This window comes from Elaeis guineensis, chromosome 5 (genome assembly GCF_000442705.2).
Source record: "Elaeis guineensis isolate ETL-2024a chromosome 5, EG11, whole genome shotgun sequence".
NCBI classification, from domain to species: domain Eukaryota; kingdom Viridiplantae; phylum Streptophyta; class Magnoliopsida; order Arecales; family Arecaceae; genus Elaeis; species Elaeis guineensis.
In genome coordinates this window covers 111388807-111408022 of record NC_025997.2, presented here as the reverse complement: position 1 = coordinate 111408022, position 19216 = coordinate 111388807, and the positions used below count along the sequence as shown (strand labels likewise).

Here is a 19216-nt window from a genome sequence, read left to right as displayed (position 1 = left end):
GTATATTTTCTAATTATTGGACTTGATTCTATGTAGTGGTGCAATTGTCCAGACAAGATGAAGACCATCCAGGAGATTATACTATAGTCCTTTAATTGAGGTTTTGAGAGGGAGTTTAGAATTTATTTGAACTTATCTGTGCGCTAATAAGGTAAGTAATGATTTATTTTTTCTATATTTTTTGATTAATTAGTATAACATCAAATAATTTATAAATTATTTACATGGGATTTTTGAATTTTATGAAATTATGTTTTGAATGAAAAATAGATTTGTAAATCGAAAGTAATATTTTTATGATGAAATATTATCTATGTTATTTTAATTTTTTTATGAAATATGCATATTTTGATTTGAATAATACTTATTTTATTATGTAAAAAGCTTCGATATAATTTGGATTTGGGCACCTAGCTTGACTATGTTATGAATCCAACCTATAGGGGTTAAAGGTTCGCATTTTGATTGTTCCAGTACTTGATTACTCTGGACTTACTCTGTAGAGATTAAATATAATACTAAGGATCTACTTTGTAAGGATAAAATAGAGTACTTTGGATATATTCCATCGAAGCTGAGTATGCTACTGTGGGCCTATTCTGTAGAGAGGTTAAATATGATACCATGGATCCTCTCACAGGGGCAGTATGGTCATAATCAAAGGTTATTGATTCAAACATGATATTTTCAAATTGGTTTTCCGAATATGAATATGAATACTTGGGTAGTAGTGGATATTTTGGGTTTGTTTATGAGATATAATGATATTGTTTATATGCTTACTAATAGTAAGAATATTTATTGAATTTGTTACATGAATTATTTAGTCAAATTATTCATTATTTAATGGACCGTTGAGCTCATTATTCAGCTCTTTTCTCATTAAAGATTCAGCAAATTAGTCGCTAACAAGGTACCGTTATGGGCATGTGATTAGAATGAGAACCAACATATCAATATAGCTTACAATTAATATCGGTTTCTTAGTTTAATATTGAAAATATTTTATAAGTTTTATATTTAATTAGTATTTGAAGACTAGTTGATGTAAAGCTCTTGTGAATATTAAATTATAGAATTTTTTATTAGTTAGATTTATTAATTATTGGAATCTGAATAATTTTTTTTTGTTGTGTTAAATATGAAATCATGATGTAAGTCTTGTATGCTAATGTGAGAGGTGTCACTTAGCACGTTGCTCATGCATGAGTTTTGGTTGGAGGCATGAAAGTCTTCCCAGGCATTGCATCTTCAAAACTTAATGATTGTTTGTCGAGGAATCCGCTTTAAATTAAAGCAGAGAAAAGTGCTCAATTATAGAGCTCTGCAAAGGAAATCCAATCCTGGAACTGAAGGCCGAACGCGTATGGGACTAAATCTATAAGCACTATTAACAGCCATTTGGACGAGAGACAAGCGATTATACCTTTTCACTTTAATTGCATCTGGATGAAACTCCAAAATGTAAGAAAACCTGAGGGAATCCTGTGATAGGTTGACGTGAAGTGACTTGCCAATCGGATACCAAAAGAGCAGATTTGCATCAAATACCGCTCTATATGGTGTCTTATCATTAATTGGCTGTTTTAATATTATATTTAAACAGTGTCTTATCCATCACTAACTAACTATGGTGCTGACACTACCTTGACGTTTAATGATGTTGATTGGATGCTTTAGTGGTTCAGCAATAATTGGTCTGATGCTATAAAGAATTTGGCATTATGTGCATGCAAATACCCAAAAAACTGCATTGGTATCTGCAATATTTCTATTTAGATTTTAATCTTGCAGATCGTTGTCAAGTCTACTCAAAGGGCAGGGTTTTGTTTTCTGCTTTGGGGGGGGGGGGGGGGAGAGGTATGAGTTTGTTTAGCATCTTGAATCGTCCAACCTCCTGCTACATCAGTGTGAAGAGGTGCTTCTAAGAAAAGATACCAAGGAACCATAGGCTTCATTTATTTCATAAAGGAGAGAGATGGTATTCTTATGGTAATTCAATCTAGTTGGAGTGTTTCATCTAAAATTTTTGAGTCTAGAACAATCAAGTTTTTACTCTATCATTATGACTAACGCTCTCAGTTTATTCCACTCTTGGGATGAAACATGAACACCCAGGTCTTTTAAAGAAGCAACTTGCATTTGGCCAAGGTCATAATGAGGAAATCATTGTCCTAACATTGATATCTCTAATACACACCTTGCCATTTTTGTTTTCACTCTCTTCCCTACATTGCTCTCTAGATTTTGAAGTAAATCTCATATATTCAAGTTCAACTAATAAGTCGAGAAGTAAGTCAGGCAAGTCGGATCGCCTAATAGGCCAACCATGACCTAATTAGACAAACAGATTCAAGTCTGAACTCTAAACCATGCAAATCTGGACCAAACTTAGCTAAAAATTCCTCTTGTTGAACACAACTAAGGTTAGGCCGGATCAATGCACACTTGGTTGCATATTAAGAAGAGCCAAATATGATTTGAAGTCTAAGTAATTGGGTGGAACCTAAGGCTAAGTTTCAACTTCCAAGCTATTTTCCTGGCCCAGTTGAACCCAACTACAACTTGGGCCAATTGGGCCGGGACAGACAAAAGATCCGACCAAATTTTAGACGCGACCGAGTCGCCCATTTGGATGGCTCTGATGTGTCTGAGATCTAATCAAGGTGGCACATGGATACGCATTCTCCGGTTGACGAAAAGGCAGTATATTCCCTCACCCGAAGGAATAAATGATGCCGTATCCTTGGTGTCATCTCCTCACCGCCGATCATATTGATCTCCTTACCTTTTTCCAATATCCGAGAGCGAGATAGAGAGAGGGAGCGCTGAAGGCAGAGCTTCGAAATTGATAAAGTTGGGGCTTTTTTTCACCTTCGAGTCCAATGGCGAAGCCGGAGTTCTTGAAGCGGGAGGAGGAATTCTTCCCTTTCTCCATCTTTGATTCTCAAAAAGGTATATTTTTCCCTCTTCTTTTGGTGAGATTTATCCAGTGTTGTCGGATGATAGCTATTAAGTTTCTTTGTTTGTGTTCGATTAATATGAGTTAGATTAGTAGCTGCCGTGGATTTTTAGATCCATGCTTAAAAATTTACTATTTTGCTATCTATTTATGTTGTTGTGCGATGCGCGTCTTTGTTTGATTTGATTGATTTTTTGGAAATTAAGGTGAGGCAGTGAAATCGCGCGGGCAGTTGATTGAAAGAAAGATTGATGTTATTGAAAGCTTGGCGGGCAAGGCAAGGGTTTGATTTGTGTCTTCTTCTTTAAATCTGATTTCTGATAACAAAGAGAAATCTTTGAGAACTTGTTTAGTTCTGCAGCAATGATGTAGATAGGATCTTATTCTCTGTATTAAAAGTGCATTCTTTATGAGATCATATTAAGTTGCTTTAAAAATATTTCTGGAAATGAAAAAATTTTAACTTATGTGCACCCAAATTTGGTTGATGTCATTGTACATAGTTTTATATGATGTACGTCAAAAAAGATGGGCCAAGATTGGGATGGAGGCAAATAAACATCATAAGCAAGGATGTCCTTTGTCAAATGACAGAAGTGAAATGCGAGAGAATAAGAAGTAATTCATATCCCACCAAATTTGTGTAAGTATAAAGTTTTCAACCAATATTTTAAAAGATGGCTGCAATATGTGGGTGCTTAGGAGACGACATAGAGAGCAGGTAGTATATTGGCTGCATATGCAAGCACATATATGGTTAGTATTTTTAAAACTATAAATAAATTATATCTGGTGCAATACAAACAATAACAATGATATTGATATTGTTTTGGATAAATAATGGCAATATTAATGACAAGTAAAAAGCAATGCTTAGCGCTTAGTATGTAATACCTCAAAGCAACAATCATAACATAAGTAATATTATTATTAATTGTATCCATATCTGGTCCATTCAAAACCCAGATCCTACATAACCGTCAGTTTAAATCATCCAGATGGACCACATATTATTTGTTGTGATCTATCTATTTATGTTGTCATGCGATGAACGTCTTTGGTTGAGTAACATAAGAATGAGCTGCATATGTAGCCACACAATCCAAATGGACCACATACTCAGCCACACAATGGTAAGTAAACTATCTTTTCAGTCCATACATGGTCTAAGCACAAACAGCAATTGCATATAGGAATTTTCTGTGTTTGGAGGACTGAATACACATATGAATCCATTTATGCAGCATTTTGGAACACTATTTTTAACTGCTATATACTGATAATGGACATTTTAAAAACAAATTATCATAAGTTTTCACTAATCTATCAAAGTTTAGCATTCTAGGTCATCCTATATACATGTGCTTGTTGCTATGTATTAAGATTGTTGGATTGCCTTCAGTAATATATCATGCAAATTTAATATCATGGAACTCTACAAGGAACAAACAGATAAGCCCAAAAGTATAGGCAAACTTATTGGACACATGACCGGGTCCATTTCATAGTTATTGACATATTTTCATGACTGAATATAACCTGATGTCAATCCTTCATTGGCTTGGGACTAGCCACAGTGGTGTTGGGGGAGACATGACTGTGCTAGATATTAACAAAATGTCAAAGGTACTCTACGCATGTGTGTGTGTGTGTTAGTATTGCTGCTTTTGGTGCTCAGACATGTAGTCCATGTATTTTTAATGAACTGGACACAGACCACCAAAATTAGTGCAAATACTTGAATGTTTACCACATAAGGCTTGTATGAAGGAACATGGCCTAATAAAATATGAGTAGGTCTATACATGTTGGACATTTTCTGGCATAAATGTTTGAAATTATTTACTTATGAGAGATTTGCATATACGTCAGATGCTGAATCTGACACATAGATGCATATGGTGAAAAACCATCTGCACGGTGAGATGTCCATCAGTGAAAATCATGCTGACGTGACCACAGAGATGTAGAACTCCCTCGACTTATCTCTTGTTATCATCTATGAATTTCATCTCCATCTAAATCATTGGAAGTTCCTCCCTACTCATTCATCTATTGTTGAAACAACGTTACATCATCATATCTTCCCATTTCGAGATGAGGCCTTGAAAGTCTAAAAGAAAAGGACTAGTTATATGATGATTTCAAAGTTTGCTAATGAAAAGAAGGCTGTCCAGGATGCTTGGGCATAGGTTTGAAAGATGGACTTAACTATAGGCCTGTACCACTTTGATAAAGATGGACAGACAATGAATTTCGTCAGCATGAGTAGTAAATTATAAAGGTTGATGCACAATGAGTTGGGTTGACATAAATAGTAAACTGGTATGCATTCCTTTGTTACGCTCATAACCTACTAGTTTGGTGAGCTTCATAAGGTACAATGTAGTGTGAACTGGTTCTTAAATCCTTTAAGTCTACAATAGCACCAGAATGAAGTGTCAATCAATTTTCTTTTCCCCAAAAGTGTAACTAAACTATCAGTTACACTTATTTCTAGTTGAACTGATGGATCTGCTAAATTGGGTCTTTTTATCTGAAACTTGACCTGAGCTGCATCAGTTTCTTTCTCTTTCTGGGAACTCCTACCTGCATCATTATCAGCTATAAAAATTACCTTGTTAGATCATTGTAAAAACGGATGCATCAATCATCCTCATGCAAAGCTGATTCTTTCCCAAAATTATTAACATTATGTGTGTTATTTTAGTCAACGAACTAAATGCTTTGTGCTTTCCCTAATCCTGAATTTAATACATCCGGATGTGAGCTTGAATTATTGTTCATATGTGATTGCAGGAAAATTTCTGACTCTCAGCTGTTCATGTCAACATCTTTATATTAGCTCTTTGAGTTAATTGTACTGACTATATTTGATTGGTTTTTAATGTTGACCTTTTAAAATATCACAGGTTAGTAATCGACGGTCACGCAGATGGTTGAATGATCGTTTACTTATTGAACTCGTTCCCCGTTTGAATGTTGAAGAAATAAGAGGCCTCTTTGCTCCACCTCCATGGGGTAAATATTTTCCTTAGAAATTTGGTTCTTATGCACCACTGTTTTTTATGCATTTGTTGATACATGAGTTTGAAGTCTTTTAGCTGTTGGATTAGATCTGTATTTGCACATGGGAATTCATGTGTTGCTGGTTCAATAAGTATTGATTTTGTGCATTGGCTTTTTTGCCTAGAAAAAAGGCACAACTGATGGCTGCTTTTTTTTTTAAATTTTATTTTTTAAGAGAGAAGATGTATCCATCACATCAATCTTGTAGAACACCGTTTGGTTATGGTGGTTAATATCATATATTTGATTACAATGGAAAGTGCTGTCTCAGATTCTGTGTTATGTATATTTGCTTGCATATTTTATGAGCTTTTGAACTGCTTGATTAATGTGTTCTGTTTCAAATGGCAATCTTAACTTCTTATTTGATGGAGAAATCCACATGCTTTTTTTTTTCTTTTTTTGAGTGCTGATGGTATATTGTATACTTAGAATTGTTAGAAATGTTATCCTTTTATGTTAATGGTGTGTAAAAAGTATTTTAATAGTTTAAAATTCTCTTACTGTACATATGAATTATACATGTATTTGTATGTGACTATCAACAGGTTTGCATGTGATGTATACAAATTCTTTTAGTTCCTAATGGAAAAATGATGGAGAAGGAAAATAAAAGAAACAGCCCAAACTTAAGACTGCATTTCTTGACTCTCACAAAAGAAGGAAATGAGAAAAAGGATTTCCAGTTCCAAATAGAATGAAAAAAAGTCTAAGGGAAAGAGAAGAAAGATCAAAAGATGGTATCCTGTGCAATATAAGGAAGTTAAGGATTAAATACCCCCACCAGAAAGACAAGTTTTCCATTTTTTTAAATAAGGCATGTCAGCCTCTTTCTCCCTCCTGGTTCGGCAGCAGAAGCATTATCAACTCCTGAAGAAGATGAAGCTACCGAGAGGGGAATTAAGAGCTGCTCTTCTGGCCGAGAAAGCCATTGAGAAAGCCAACAGTTCTATCTTAATCATTATTCCAAATATCTTAGATTGAAGATCACAAGCCTCAACACCAAAATTCACAACTCACTCCTGATCAATAAGAGGTGCCTCCGTCCAACCTCGATAGTATTGAATGCTTCTTCCATCAAAGCATAATAGTTGCATTTTATGGTCAGAACTCAATCCTGAGATGGTGAATTAGACAGTTGTTTTACGAATATATATGTATATTTTCATATTCATATTTTCACATTAAGAGCGCATATATGATGTCTTCTATAATTTTGCTACTTATATCAAAAGATAAGAGCAGAAAAAGTTATGCATATTGAAAAAGGAATACAATAGTAAAGCCCCTTGTCTCCGGTTCTTATGAATATCTTTTTACGTAAACATATCTTTTTTCATATTTTTAGTCAAAAGAAGGAAGTTTGGTATGTAAAATATGCACATGACTTACTAATTGCTAGTAAGAAGGGGCCAGAGTTTGAAATGGTAAGCCAAAACTTCCAACAGAAGTTTCGAGAGTCTTTGGCTGAGCTCAAACTCTTTTCGTCTAAGCTCTTTAGGCTTTAAGTACTCCCTAATAAAGAAGAGGATATCGCCTCAGAGATAGGGGTTGATAGGGTAACCTCTACCTAACCACAACTGCAAAGGCATACCATCATTCGGTATGGGTGGCTGTTGGCTCATCACATGGATCTTCCCCTAGGACTGTGAGAGAGTTGAATGAGCCCTTCTGGTGACTCGATATCCACCTCCACCTAACCTAACAAGTGTAGAGAATCTCTACACTCATTACTTTTGGTTAAAGGCACAAAGGCCCCAAGGGTGGTGTGTCAACATTGCCGCATGAAGAGAAATAGGTGAAAAATCCTTATGCCCATCATGGACCATGAAATGCTTGGTGAACTTGAGACAACCCTTCTTAGAAGTCAAACTTTTCTGAGTGGATATTGTAACACCTAGTTTGTCTAACAAATGCAACCAAATTTATATGACAGATTGCTATTATGACTGTTATGGTGCATATATTATTATGTTGGATATGGATTATAAGTATTGCATATATCAATCTTTTCCTGTGGTATACTTGCCATCATGTTGATTGCATCACCTTCATGTTATGTGCACATATTGTTCCGCCGCTCTCATTATTACATTGTTCCCCAAAAGAGCTTTAAGAAGACAAATGGTTCTAACCAAGGATTCAAGTCATGGCGGGATGTCCTGCGGGACATTGGGATGGGATACTATTCCATGTGTTCAGACAGGACGGTCCCACCATCAGTTTAGCATTCTAATCAGCACGTCTTGAGATATCCTCTATCCTAAGTGCCAGGACGAGGTGGGATGGTGGCATGTCTTGTTCTATGGGAAAAATGGGACAACTCTGTCCCACGAGATTTAAAGCCTTGGTTCAAACTTCAATCTTTAAATGCATGTAATTGGAGTTATCCAAATCTTCTATGAAAGCTTCATTGTTCAACTTCTGAGGATCGAACCATTTGCTTCTTGAATCCATTATTGAATTTGCTTGCTATGCCATTCTTTTTGTTCTTGTACCTTCACAAGATGGAGTTAGTCTAGGCAGCATCATAAATCAGCAGTTGCAATGTTGGCTGTTTGGTTTGATTTTAGTCTTCCATTTATCGTCCATAGGTTAGTCTTGTAGTGGTGCTGGACTTCCCAAAAGTGGTGGAAAATCCCCTTCTACATTATTTTGATTTTACTAACACAATGATCAGAATAGCAAGTTGTTTTACCTCACTGCAGTCTTAGAAAATGACCATTTAATCTTATACTCCAACCATTTTCTTTTGGCCCATTGCACTTGTTTTCAATTGTCATTTCTCTAATTGATTGGATACTTGAAAGCAGTGAGTTTTCTTTCTGTTGATCTCATGTTTTACTTGATAGCTTCATCTGCTTTTTAGAATGTGTACATTTGCTAGCACATGTTCACAATTATTATCCTATTGCCGAAAAATTTATAATGGAACCTTTGATTTGTTTCCATCCATTTAGAGGCATTAATTTTGTGAAATGATAGTAGTTGATGATTGGGTATTAACTGCCCTGTTTTCTTTGCAAGTTTAATACAAAATGGCCCGATTTCTCTTTCGGTCTTTTTTAAAGTTCAACACATATCCTTCATCCTAATTTTGAGCATCAAGTGCAGAATGTTAGTAAAAGATGCTTGTTGTTCACTGGTACTAAACAATTGCCTTCTCTTGTATCAATTTTTGGAGATCATTTGACTGCGATGGAGGCCTCTTTCTTTCTTTCTTCATAGAATTTTTGGAGGTTGTATCTCTTATTATTGTGCTATGTCTCTCCTTCAGAAGATCCTTGACACACCTCAATAACTTATTTGCCAATATTTGTTATGTGTAATTTGACACTTGAGGTCCTTTATGCAATAGCTTTGATGCTCTATGGTGCCAAGTGTCAAAAAAGTATAATTCTACTTGAAAATTAATCCTGAGCAGATACTAATATTTTGTTTTAATGGCCTGGGATCCCACTTCTCAGGCTGAATGTTATTATCTATCATTTATAAGTGACACATATTGATTATTGTTTTATAATATAATTTGATGCTTGTACTTTGTACATGAGGTGTCAATTCCATTAGCTCTCACATTCCGTGGCAATGTGATATTAGTTAGGCAGTTGTGATTTGTAGTCCCATCATGCATTGGATCACTAACTTATCCACAAGTTATTCTTTTACTCCAGAGAGATTCGGATGTGTAGGGTGCCATTTTTTGCCATGGTGACTGTCAATTCCACCTTGTGCATGTTTATCATCATTTTCTTCGTTTGCTGCTTTTTTTCAGTTTCTCATGCACCTTTGGGTGAAATGCTGAAGTTTAAGCTTTGGTGTAGCCATCTTTTACTTTTTGGTCTCTGCTACTTTTAGGGCTTAATTTTGCATATTTTCGAGTAAGATCTACTTTAGGCATCTTGGCAGACAGCCTTTAGAATGCAGAGATTATTGTCTTGCCTGCCACGTAGCACTTATTTGATTCTGCTAGCACAATTTGTAGTGAGCTCTTTTAAGCAGTAAAGCGAAAAAACTGTCCCTTCTACTGAAATGTGCACCTAGCTTGTGAAGAAGAAGCTTCATTGAAGGGCCATCTACCATTGCAGATATTCTGGGTTTGCTGATGTTATGAGACTTCACTGCATGAAGCCACTGTGTCATGACATATTCTTGATTGTCTAGGCCAGATGGAGATGCTTCTTTAGGCTATTTCCTAACTTCCCTTAGCTATGTTTGGCTTATGGGAGCAACTTGCGTAGTTGGATCCTAGATTCATCTTGGAATATTACTTCTGGTGCAGCGGTAATGACTTGTCTATGGCCATCCTTCCTTACAAACTATTATTGATCATGTTTCTCATCTATCAATTTTTGATTTAGACAGTACTTATGAACATGTCATTGTACTTCATGTCAGTAGTATTGGTCTTTGTTTAGTTCCTTATGTTACATGTTGTGTTGTCAGTTAGAAATTCTGTTAGTTGTTAAGTCATGCTTCATGGACTGATCGCATTTGTTTCCTGCGCTGCTAAAACCTATGTGTCTCCTCTGTTCTCTTATTTGTTCCTTGGTACGATAGGCTGCGTTAACTGTCTAACCTAGAATAGACATGAAGTTTATAGTGAAGCTCTTTGTTCCATAACTTAGGGCACTTATGACATCATCTGCAGTTCATATATTTGTCAATAGATCATCCTTTCTTTTGATTACTGTACCACTTAATTTGATACATACTGACCGATATGTCCCCCTCACAAGATTGTAAGTAACATTATATTTCGTTTGTCGGAGTCTATAATCGTATTTCATTATATCTATAGCATCTTATGTCTCGAGTCTGTCACAAAAATTTAGCTAGCAAAGGTCCTACCATGTTCTCCTAAGTGATAAAATTTTCTATTTTAGAATTTCGGGGTTACTACCTATTCTATGCTCCTATGGAACCTTCTGTCAAGATGCCCATTAATATAATGTTATTATTGACTACAAACAATATAACATCCTCGACAAAACTTCTTCAATTCTCTTTTTTGCCCTACTCCCTACTTCATTTTTGGGAAATGTAGTCATAATTGTCATGCATCTCATCCATTATATTTTCCAATGTTACCGTGTGCATCTCATTCTTTTTAGTGAGTCACACTAGCTGCCAATATTTTCTGATCTTTGCTTGTACCTACTTTCTTTTGCCAACCGCTATAGGAGCTTCGCTCACCGCTGGGTCAGGGGTATCTGCTTTATGTGTTATGCATTTAAGGTCTTTACAAAGTCATATCACCTAATCACCTTAATGTGCTTGTTGCTCTCCCTTTTTGCATCCTCTTTCCTCCTTTAATAGCTTTATCTTCTCATGTTTGTGTTGTCTATATGGAGTTTTGTGTGTATAAGGGGTATCTGCTTTATGTGTTATGCATTTTAAGTCTTTATAAAGTCATGTCACTTAACCACCTTAATATGCTGGTTGCTCTACCCTTTTGCCCCTCTTTCCTCCTTTAATAGCTTTATCTTCTCATGTTTGTGTTGCCTATATGGAGTTTTGTGTGTACAAGGGGTATCTGCTTTATGTGTTATGCATTTTAAGTCTTTATAAAGTCATGTCACTTAACCACCTTAATATGCTCGTTGCTCTACCCTTTTGCCCCCCTTTCCACCTTTAATATGTTTATCTTCTCCAACCTTTTTTCTAACTTGTTGTTTGAGTCCTCACCTCATATGACTTTCATTGGTTCTTCAACCAAATTCCCTTTACTGGTCATTGTGGACCTAAGATGTTGATTCTTGATAGATTTAGGGACGTATTCCACCAACCTGCTGTTGTTTTACTCCTATATGGTGACCCTGGAAACATAAATGCCACTTATTCGTCATCTTGGTGAAAATTTTTTGGAGTGACAAGCTCTACCTGCTTTACCTATAATTGATTATTCATCATTACAATCATTGTTCATCAGGTTTAGAGTCCTTTTATATAATGTGATATGTTGGTCTCATCAACTTGTTTTTTACAGGTGACAGCATACCATTATCAGCATTTAGCATGACAAATGTTGGAGAATGGGATGCATTTAGGAATGTTGATATGGATGTGGAGGTTTGTTACTTCTTTACTGTTTCTTTTGTCAAGTGTATATGTTCATTACCTGTTTCCACGGATATGAAAGTAACTCATCAAAATTTTAGAATGCAGAGATTGCTGGGAATTGAATTGTAGACTACAAACTTTATGGACTTGCTATATCACTAACCTCAACTTTCTAGAGTCATTGATTTGATAAAAATGTTCATCCAAGAGAAAATAAATCATATTTTCTCATGCATGCATGATATCTATTGATTATATGCATATTCAATATGCATCCCTTATCCTCAGTTTGGTACGAAGGATAGATTCAGTTTGGTACGAAGGATAGATTAAAGAAAGGATGGATAGAAGAGAAAGGTGGATAAGGGAGAGGATAGATGGGTCTTCCATCCATCCTCTCATGTGTTTGCTGAAATATGGAAGGATGGATGGAAATGATTCTTTTTTCCGTTTGGTATAGGAGGAATGAAAGGAAGAATGGATGATATTTATATGATATTTTTATTAAACTATCTTTTTATAAAAAATTATTATTATTATCAATTTATAACACTTATATTATACTAAATAAGTCTGGCAATATATAAACTTATAATCTTTATAATTTATATAAAAATTATATAAATATTTAATTTTAATTTAATAAATAATTATACAAATTAATTATATATGAATTTAATTTATTTATAATTATTAATTATATAAATAACTATTTACTTTATAATTTAATTTAAATACTTAATTGAATAGTGACTATAACTAAAAAATAGAAAATAATTCTAATTATTTACTTAAAATTATAAAAATTATGTACTAAAAATAAAATAATTAGTAATAAAATTTAATAATATAGGGTTAATAGTATAGGTAAAATAAAAATATATATAAATAAAATGAATGTAAAAGTGAAGAAGTGTTAGAGTTTTATCAAAAAATTAATGAGGGATAATTTGTCAATATAGAAATTGACTGCTTGCATGCTCCATCCATCGTTGTATCCTGCCAATTTGGGAGAATGTACATTGGTGGGCTAGGGTGGATGGATATCCTAAGATTTTTTGAACCAAATAGTAGATGAGGGTCATCCGTCCTTCCAACCCCATCCATCATTCTTCTCATAAGTCCAACCATACATAGGGTTAATGTGCACTCAAATGGCATGTGTTGTACCTGTATATGAGTAGCTTTATGCCTAATAAGAACTTGAATTTGCTTTAACACTTTTTCCTTAACTTTGATGGTAATAATCCTGGATCTTTATTGCTGGAACTGCAAAAAAGCTTTTAAGCCTTAGAGACACATTTTGCATGGGCTTATCATCTTTGTTGGATATGTTCAGGTGTCATCTTAATCAATGCACTTTCACCCACTTGCCTCTATGTCTCATCATGTTATTTCATCAGGCACCTGTTGGCGATACCCCAAGTTTGCCAGCACCATTGGACTTTGCTCCAGCTTGGCAGCTTCCATAGACTCTAGACTTGTATTTGCATCATACTAGCCTATACTTCTTTTGTTGTAAGTGTTTTGGATATATTAGGATCAAAAAAAAAAAAAAAAATCCAGAAAACCTTCCTTCACTAAACCATTTTTAGATCCAAAATTAGCAAATGACAGGTTATTTTTCAGGTCATTACCACATCTGGTCTTCAGGCCATTGTTTTACATCCCTATAATTATGAGAAATGCTTTCTTTCTGTTTAAACAGTGTAATTTTTGAATCCAAAGAAAAAGAAGAAAGAAAATTCTAGGCAAAGCAGCCAAGTGGAGTTGAATTGCAGTTTGCTCTCTAATCTTCTGGCCTATTACTTAAGGCTAGTTTCTTGAGTTGTTTTATAGATATTCAGTCCATCGTTTAACCCTTCCATGTATTCTTTGATGAGTGCCTTGTAACCTATTATTAAGTAGTTAGCCATCACCGATCTGGATCACTCTTTAATCTTTTTTGCTTGAGGGTAAGCCATGATCTTTTTTTGTAGTCTATCATCAAGATGTGACTTAGCTGGAGTTTGGAATGATTATTGATAATGTCACTTCATATGTAATTATTTAATGTAATGTATTGGTAGTAAGATATATATAAATCACATTTTGGTCCGGCAGTTTAGCATGCCACTAATTACAATTCTGATTAATGTGTTAGGCAAACATGATACAAGCCCTGGAAAAATCTTCTACAAAAAGAAAAGGCCATGTTGATAATGATAAGATGATTGCATTGAATGCATGGCATCGGGTAGATTGCCGAACAAGAGAAGCACTGCGGCGTAATTTCCAATCCGATCTGGTTGAGAGTTATGAAGTAAGTTGCTTAATAAATTATATATTTGATAAATCTTTGGAGCCCCAGCTACATTTGTATACTTCTTGACATGTTTTTCCAATTTGATGTTGATATTCCTTGGCAGCAGTGAATTTGTGCTATGCATTATCTAATTTTGTTTTTCACTATGTACTTCCAACTATTTTGATTCTGATTATACTTTGTTTCCCGATAGTTAGGAAGTAGAGAGTTGGATGAGTTAGCATGAGTAAATTGATGGTCTAGGGGTTTGTGAGTGTGTATATGTTGAGATGTTTTCTTTTCCTGTTCATATGTAATATTTTGATGCCAGAGCTTAAGGAAGGCTCAACATCTTTTTCGCTCCTTAACCCATTCTACATTTTGTACCTTCAGAGACATCCGATAAACTTGTAAAACTTTAGAGAAGCTCATGGTCCTTGTGCAGGGATGGGTGCACAAATTTTGAAATATAATGAAAAATAGCTTTCTAATCTATTTTGGTTAAATTTGTGGATCCTTTCTTGCGTCTTCTTGTTTGAGGACTATATTTTGAAGTTTAAATCAATGCATTTCTTTTTGGTCCTTTCTTCCCTTAACTTCTTTAAACTTGTTTTTTTTTTTTGTTGACTTTCAAATCTTTCAATGATATCATTTTCTCTATTATTTGATTCAACTATGAGTACCTTTGCCACCAGCTTCTCTTCAGTCATTGTATATGATCCTGATCAACGCACCACCACTTTACATCTGTTTATCTAACTCATGGGAATCCTTAATCTTACGGTACTTGTGTTCCTAGATTTTTGAGTGCATCCTTTCATTGTATTTTCCCCTAAAGCTGTGAATTGTGCTTGCTTTGGGACTAATAAATTCCCATGTTCTCCGAATCATTCTTCATTTGCATTCATTCACATTGTTTTAGTTTTTAATCTTTGTGTTTGAAACCCTTTATCTTTAATGGATTTGATTTATGCAAATTCAGCAACTAAAATTGTTTGTTTTTCTAGACATGAGGGGTGTTCAGCAAAATGGCCAATTGCTCTTATATTTGAACTTTTGAAGTGCTTGCACTCTTCTTCCAGTTATTTTGCAGCTTTGATGGGATACATAAAGTTTGGTTTTCCTTGTGTTCTTTCAACATGTGAGGTGTGCATATGGTCCAAGCCCCCTTTTGGGGTGAGTTTAAACCTCTTTCTCTTCCTAATTCTTCAACTTTCTGAACTCTCTTCCATTCTGCAGACATTATTATAGCCCTTGTACCTTCAGCCCTTCTCCCATGGATGGCAGACATGTTTGGCCCTCCAAAACACTATAGCCAGCCACTTCTCTTGCTTCCAGTTTGAGCTCAGGCCTGTATTAAATTTTTGAATGCTCAAATTTGATTTTTTTTTTTTTTTTAATATAAGGCTCAAGCTTGATATTTAAACTGTATAAATTAATCAAACATCAGATGCCATACTGAAGATGTGTACCATTGCGGATTTCTGATAAGCTGGACCTTTCTCAGCTGTACTGCTCATTGAAAGAATCATCTAACCCAAGCTATATGGTGCAGAACTCTGACAAATTAAGGGACCATATGATGACTATAAGGTACTGAGACATTATCTACGTGGATGAGTGATATGGTCTTGGAATTTTGGAACTTAGTTGCACCAGATTGCTACATATCAGCTGGTGATGCTTCACAATCACATCATGAAGTGTTATGGTCTTAAAATTTTTGAATTTAGTTGCATCAGATTGCTACATATCAGCTGTAATGCTTCACAATCACATGATGAAGTGATATGGTCTTGGAATCTTTAAATTTACTTGCACCAGATTGCTACATGTCAGCTGGTAATGCTTCACGATTACATCATGATGGTATTTTGTGATATTGCACAGTGGACTGAACACGGATAGCTTGTGCTATTGGTGTGATATCCACCTGCTGTATGATACAAATTCTTTATGGTCTTACAATTCATATAGAGTACAGAATAGTTTTCCATGAGAACATGTAAATTGCTCGTGCATAAAACTAGATAAGCCATCACTATTATTTAAGGTTCTATTATATTTTTAGTTTCCTAAGCTTTATTTACATTAAATTTATTGTTCTCTTGTCAGTTGTTATTACATAATGTACATGTAACCTTTTTTTTTTTGTGATGATAATGGGAGGCATCGGCTATCTGGGAAGTTATTGCAGAAAAGAGAGTGGGTTTGCAGTGATTGTTTTTTGGGCCACTTGGGGATGTGGTCCCAACTATGTACAGATGTCAGCTTATGATTTACATGCAGTGAGGGGTTTATGTTGCTAATACAACATCGTGAAGAGAGTGCTAGCTTAGGTTACAGATGTCAGCTTAGGTTTGACTCTTTCTTTTCTGTGGTTGTGAGAACATTTTTTTCTCCCTTCAGTTTGCACTCAGAGCTCCTGGTTTTTTGCCTACAATGCTCTGTAGTTCTTTTGGTACCATGGAGAACTGTGGCTTGTTTGTCTCTGAGGTTATTGAAGTCCAGCTTTAGAATAAAAACAGTACCTCTTTAAGCATCAGTAAGGGGGTGTTCATTTGGAAGTGCAAGACACTTTTTTTTCTCCCCTCCAATTTGCTCCAGATGACTGTTGCGACTAAAGAATCACGTGCTGATCTTAGGCTTTCCTCCTTTTGTCTATTCTCCTCTTTATTGTCCGTAATTTATCCAGGGAAGTTAGGATTAAAAGGTTTCCCGTTTTTGCTGCAATGAGGCTCCAAATTTGCTGTGAAAAGGAACGTGAAATGAAGATATGGTCTGAGGTTTCCTCCACGGAGGGTGCATTTCTTTGGGACTTCCCATTTTCATTTCTGGAGATTATCCTGTGTGAGCAGTTTCTTATTAATTGCTAACCAGCTGAGCAATTTGGCTTTCTCTGGCACTGATAGTTTCCAGAAGGATTTTCTAGTTTGCGATCCAACCCTCCCATGGCTGAAGAATTTATAGCTACCTTTTACTGTGAATTTTTTGAGGCCTGTTCCATTTCCACTTGATTTTGTCTTCTCCATTTGTGAGTGTTTTATCCTTGAGCAGCTCGTTGAGTTTTCTGACCTTTTCCTTTCCCCTTATGGGTGTTACTGCTTCTGTGATATTTCCTTCAGCTAGAGAGTGAAAAACTTCTGCTATGGTCCCATGAGGCCTGTTGCCTAGTGTGAAGGCTAATGGGAACTGCTCTTTTAAAGGTAGCTCTTTTTTTCTCAACCAAAAAAAAAAAAAAAAAAGGAGCCACTTTATAACTTTCAAAATGTTCCTTCATGCCTCTGACAGTGCTCTACATGTAACTTATACCATGGCATTGGATATCATATGTATCAGCAACCAAGTTAACTATAACAAGTGCCTATATTTAAAAGCTTGGGATGTCTTATTACCGGTTGTGGCCGGCCACAAATGCCAAACAAATACTTAGTTATTCATCATCAATATTAAAATTATTATCTTATTTGCCAGTACAAAGGGTTAGGATGTTAGGGTCGATTTCAATTCGAGGACCACATAATAATGCTCAAGTCTTGTAGCGATTATAACATCAGAGTTCAAAAAGCTAGAAACACTGAACCAAGCATTTTGTTTTACTCTCTGTTTTTCTCCATATTTAGAGGACATTCACATGTTTGAATGCTTGCTTTGCTTATATCTGCATTAAATTTTATCAACTCTGAAGGAACGCATGCGAGCATTCATCAGGGATGGTGGGGATGGAGATGTGCTTGTGCTACATGTTCAAGATCCATTTCACAGACTGTTGCTGCATGGTGTATGTGAGGTAATTTTTCTTTTGTTGTGTTTGCGGAGCCATGATCATGTTGAAACTTATATCTGAACTGTTAACTCTTTGGCAGTTTGGCCTTCACTAGTGGAAGTAGATAATGCTGGCACTATACGATGCCACTCTTTCTGCTTGCAAACAAATTAACATGGACCGTAAAGCTAGCATTTACCTAAGGTCCATGCCTTTACTAATTTTTAGAAATAAAGGTATTGTAGAGAGAACCGAAGCAAATTTGTTAATTTAGGTTTCTATGTTATGATCCATGTGCAGAAGTTGCTTCGAAAGGCATAGATTTCTGGTAGATAATTGTCCTTTTGATCTCATAATACTCTTGGGCTTCATTGTTTAAATCTGAGCCTTTTCTTTTCTTTATATACAGTTCTACAACTTGATCTCTGTAACTGTTACAACTGCGACGGGTGCGAAGCAATGGAAGATGACCAAGATTAGGAAGAAATTGGGTTCTCAAGAGATACCCCCAAATATGACACTTGTCCAATTTCTTAAAATGGCCAAGGATGGGCTTTTATAGTGTGCCCTAGGGGAAGAAAACCTCTGTATATTAATTGATTATAAATGCAATCAATTGCAAATGTAAATTATTTATCACAGAAAGCTGTTGGCTCAGCAGTCAGACATTCTACTTCAGATACAATGCTAGATTTAAGTAGCTGCAACTTAGTAAAATAATCCACATTCATGTTAATGGAATATTGCACTGCGATGATAGCTTCCAACTTACATCTCATGGATTGTGCACATATATTTATGCAATCATCTTTTTGGCCCTTAACATTCCCAAATGTTCGATGCTATTGTCTGTGAACATCATTTTCCCTCAGTTTCAGTGGGCAAGTTAGGTGCGCGGTCAGATTTTGTTGATAAGTGCCCATCTATCAACCGTGCTTCCCAAGGCCAAAGAGTGATTTTGTTGGGTTAGAAAGGAAAAAATAAAATCCTTTGACATGTTGGACCTTGCTGACTATTACACCTCCCTGCTTTTGGATGAACCATATATTTAATATATGCCGCAATCATTGGT

At 35.5% G+C, this 19216-nt stretch overlaps 1 protein-coding gene across 3 annotated transcripts; it reads left to right on the top strand.

The window, feature by feature from the left end:
- Positions 1-2718: 2718 nt before the first annotated feature.
- On the top strand, positions 2719-18880 carry LOC105034017 (uncharacterized). 3 transcript variants are annotated; one of them, XR_012141580.1, is made up of 8 exons: positions 2719-2955; positions 3169-3239; positions 5875-5983; positions 12021-12103; positions 14238-14396; positions 18067-18168; positions 18245-18348; positions 18554-18773. XR_012141580.1 is itself a non-coding variant. In XM_010909046.3 (7 exons), exons 1-7 carry the CDS (start codon positions 2886-2888, stop codon positions 18704-18706), a joined length of 747 nt encoding a protein of 248 aa, XP_010907348.1. In that variant the 5' UTR covers positions 2720-2885; the 3' UTR covers positions 18707-18880. The 3 variants fall into 3 exon arrangements, 1 of the variants encoding a protein (XP_010907348.1); XR_002164226.2 differs by having other exon boundaries at positions 18245-18380; XM_010909046.3 differs by lacking the exon at positions 18245-18348 and having other exon boundaries at positions 2720-2955; positions 18554-18880.
- The last annotated feature ends 336 nt before the right edge of the window (positions 18881-19216 follow it).

Bases quoted from the DNA above. Each gene is read 5' to 3' on its own strand.
- LOC105034017 (XM_010909046.3), top strand. From the start codon at position 2,886: ATGGCGAAGCCGGAGTTCTTGAAGCGGGAGGAGGAATTCTTCCCTTTC. The intron at 3,240-5,874 runs GCAAGGGTTTGA...AAAATATCACAG, and splicing joins TTGAAAGCTTGGCGGGCAAG to GTTAGTAATCGACGGTCACG. The intron at 12,104-14,237 runs GTTTGTTACTTC...TTAATGTGTTAG, and splicing joins ATGTTGATATGGATGTGGAG to GCAAACATGATACAAGCCCT.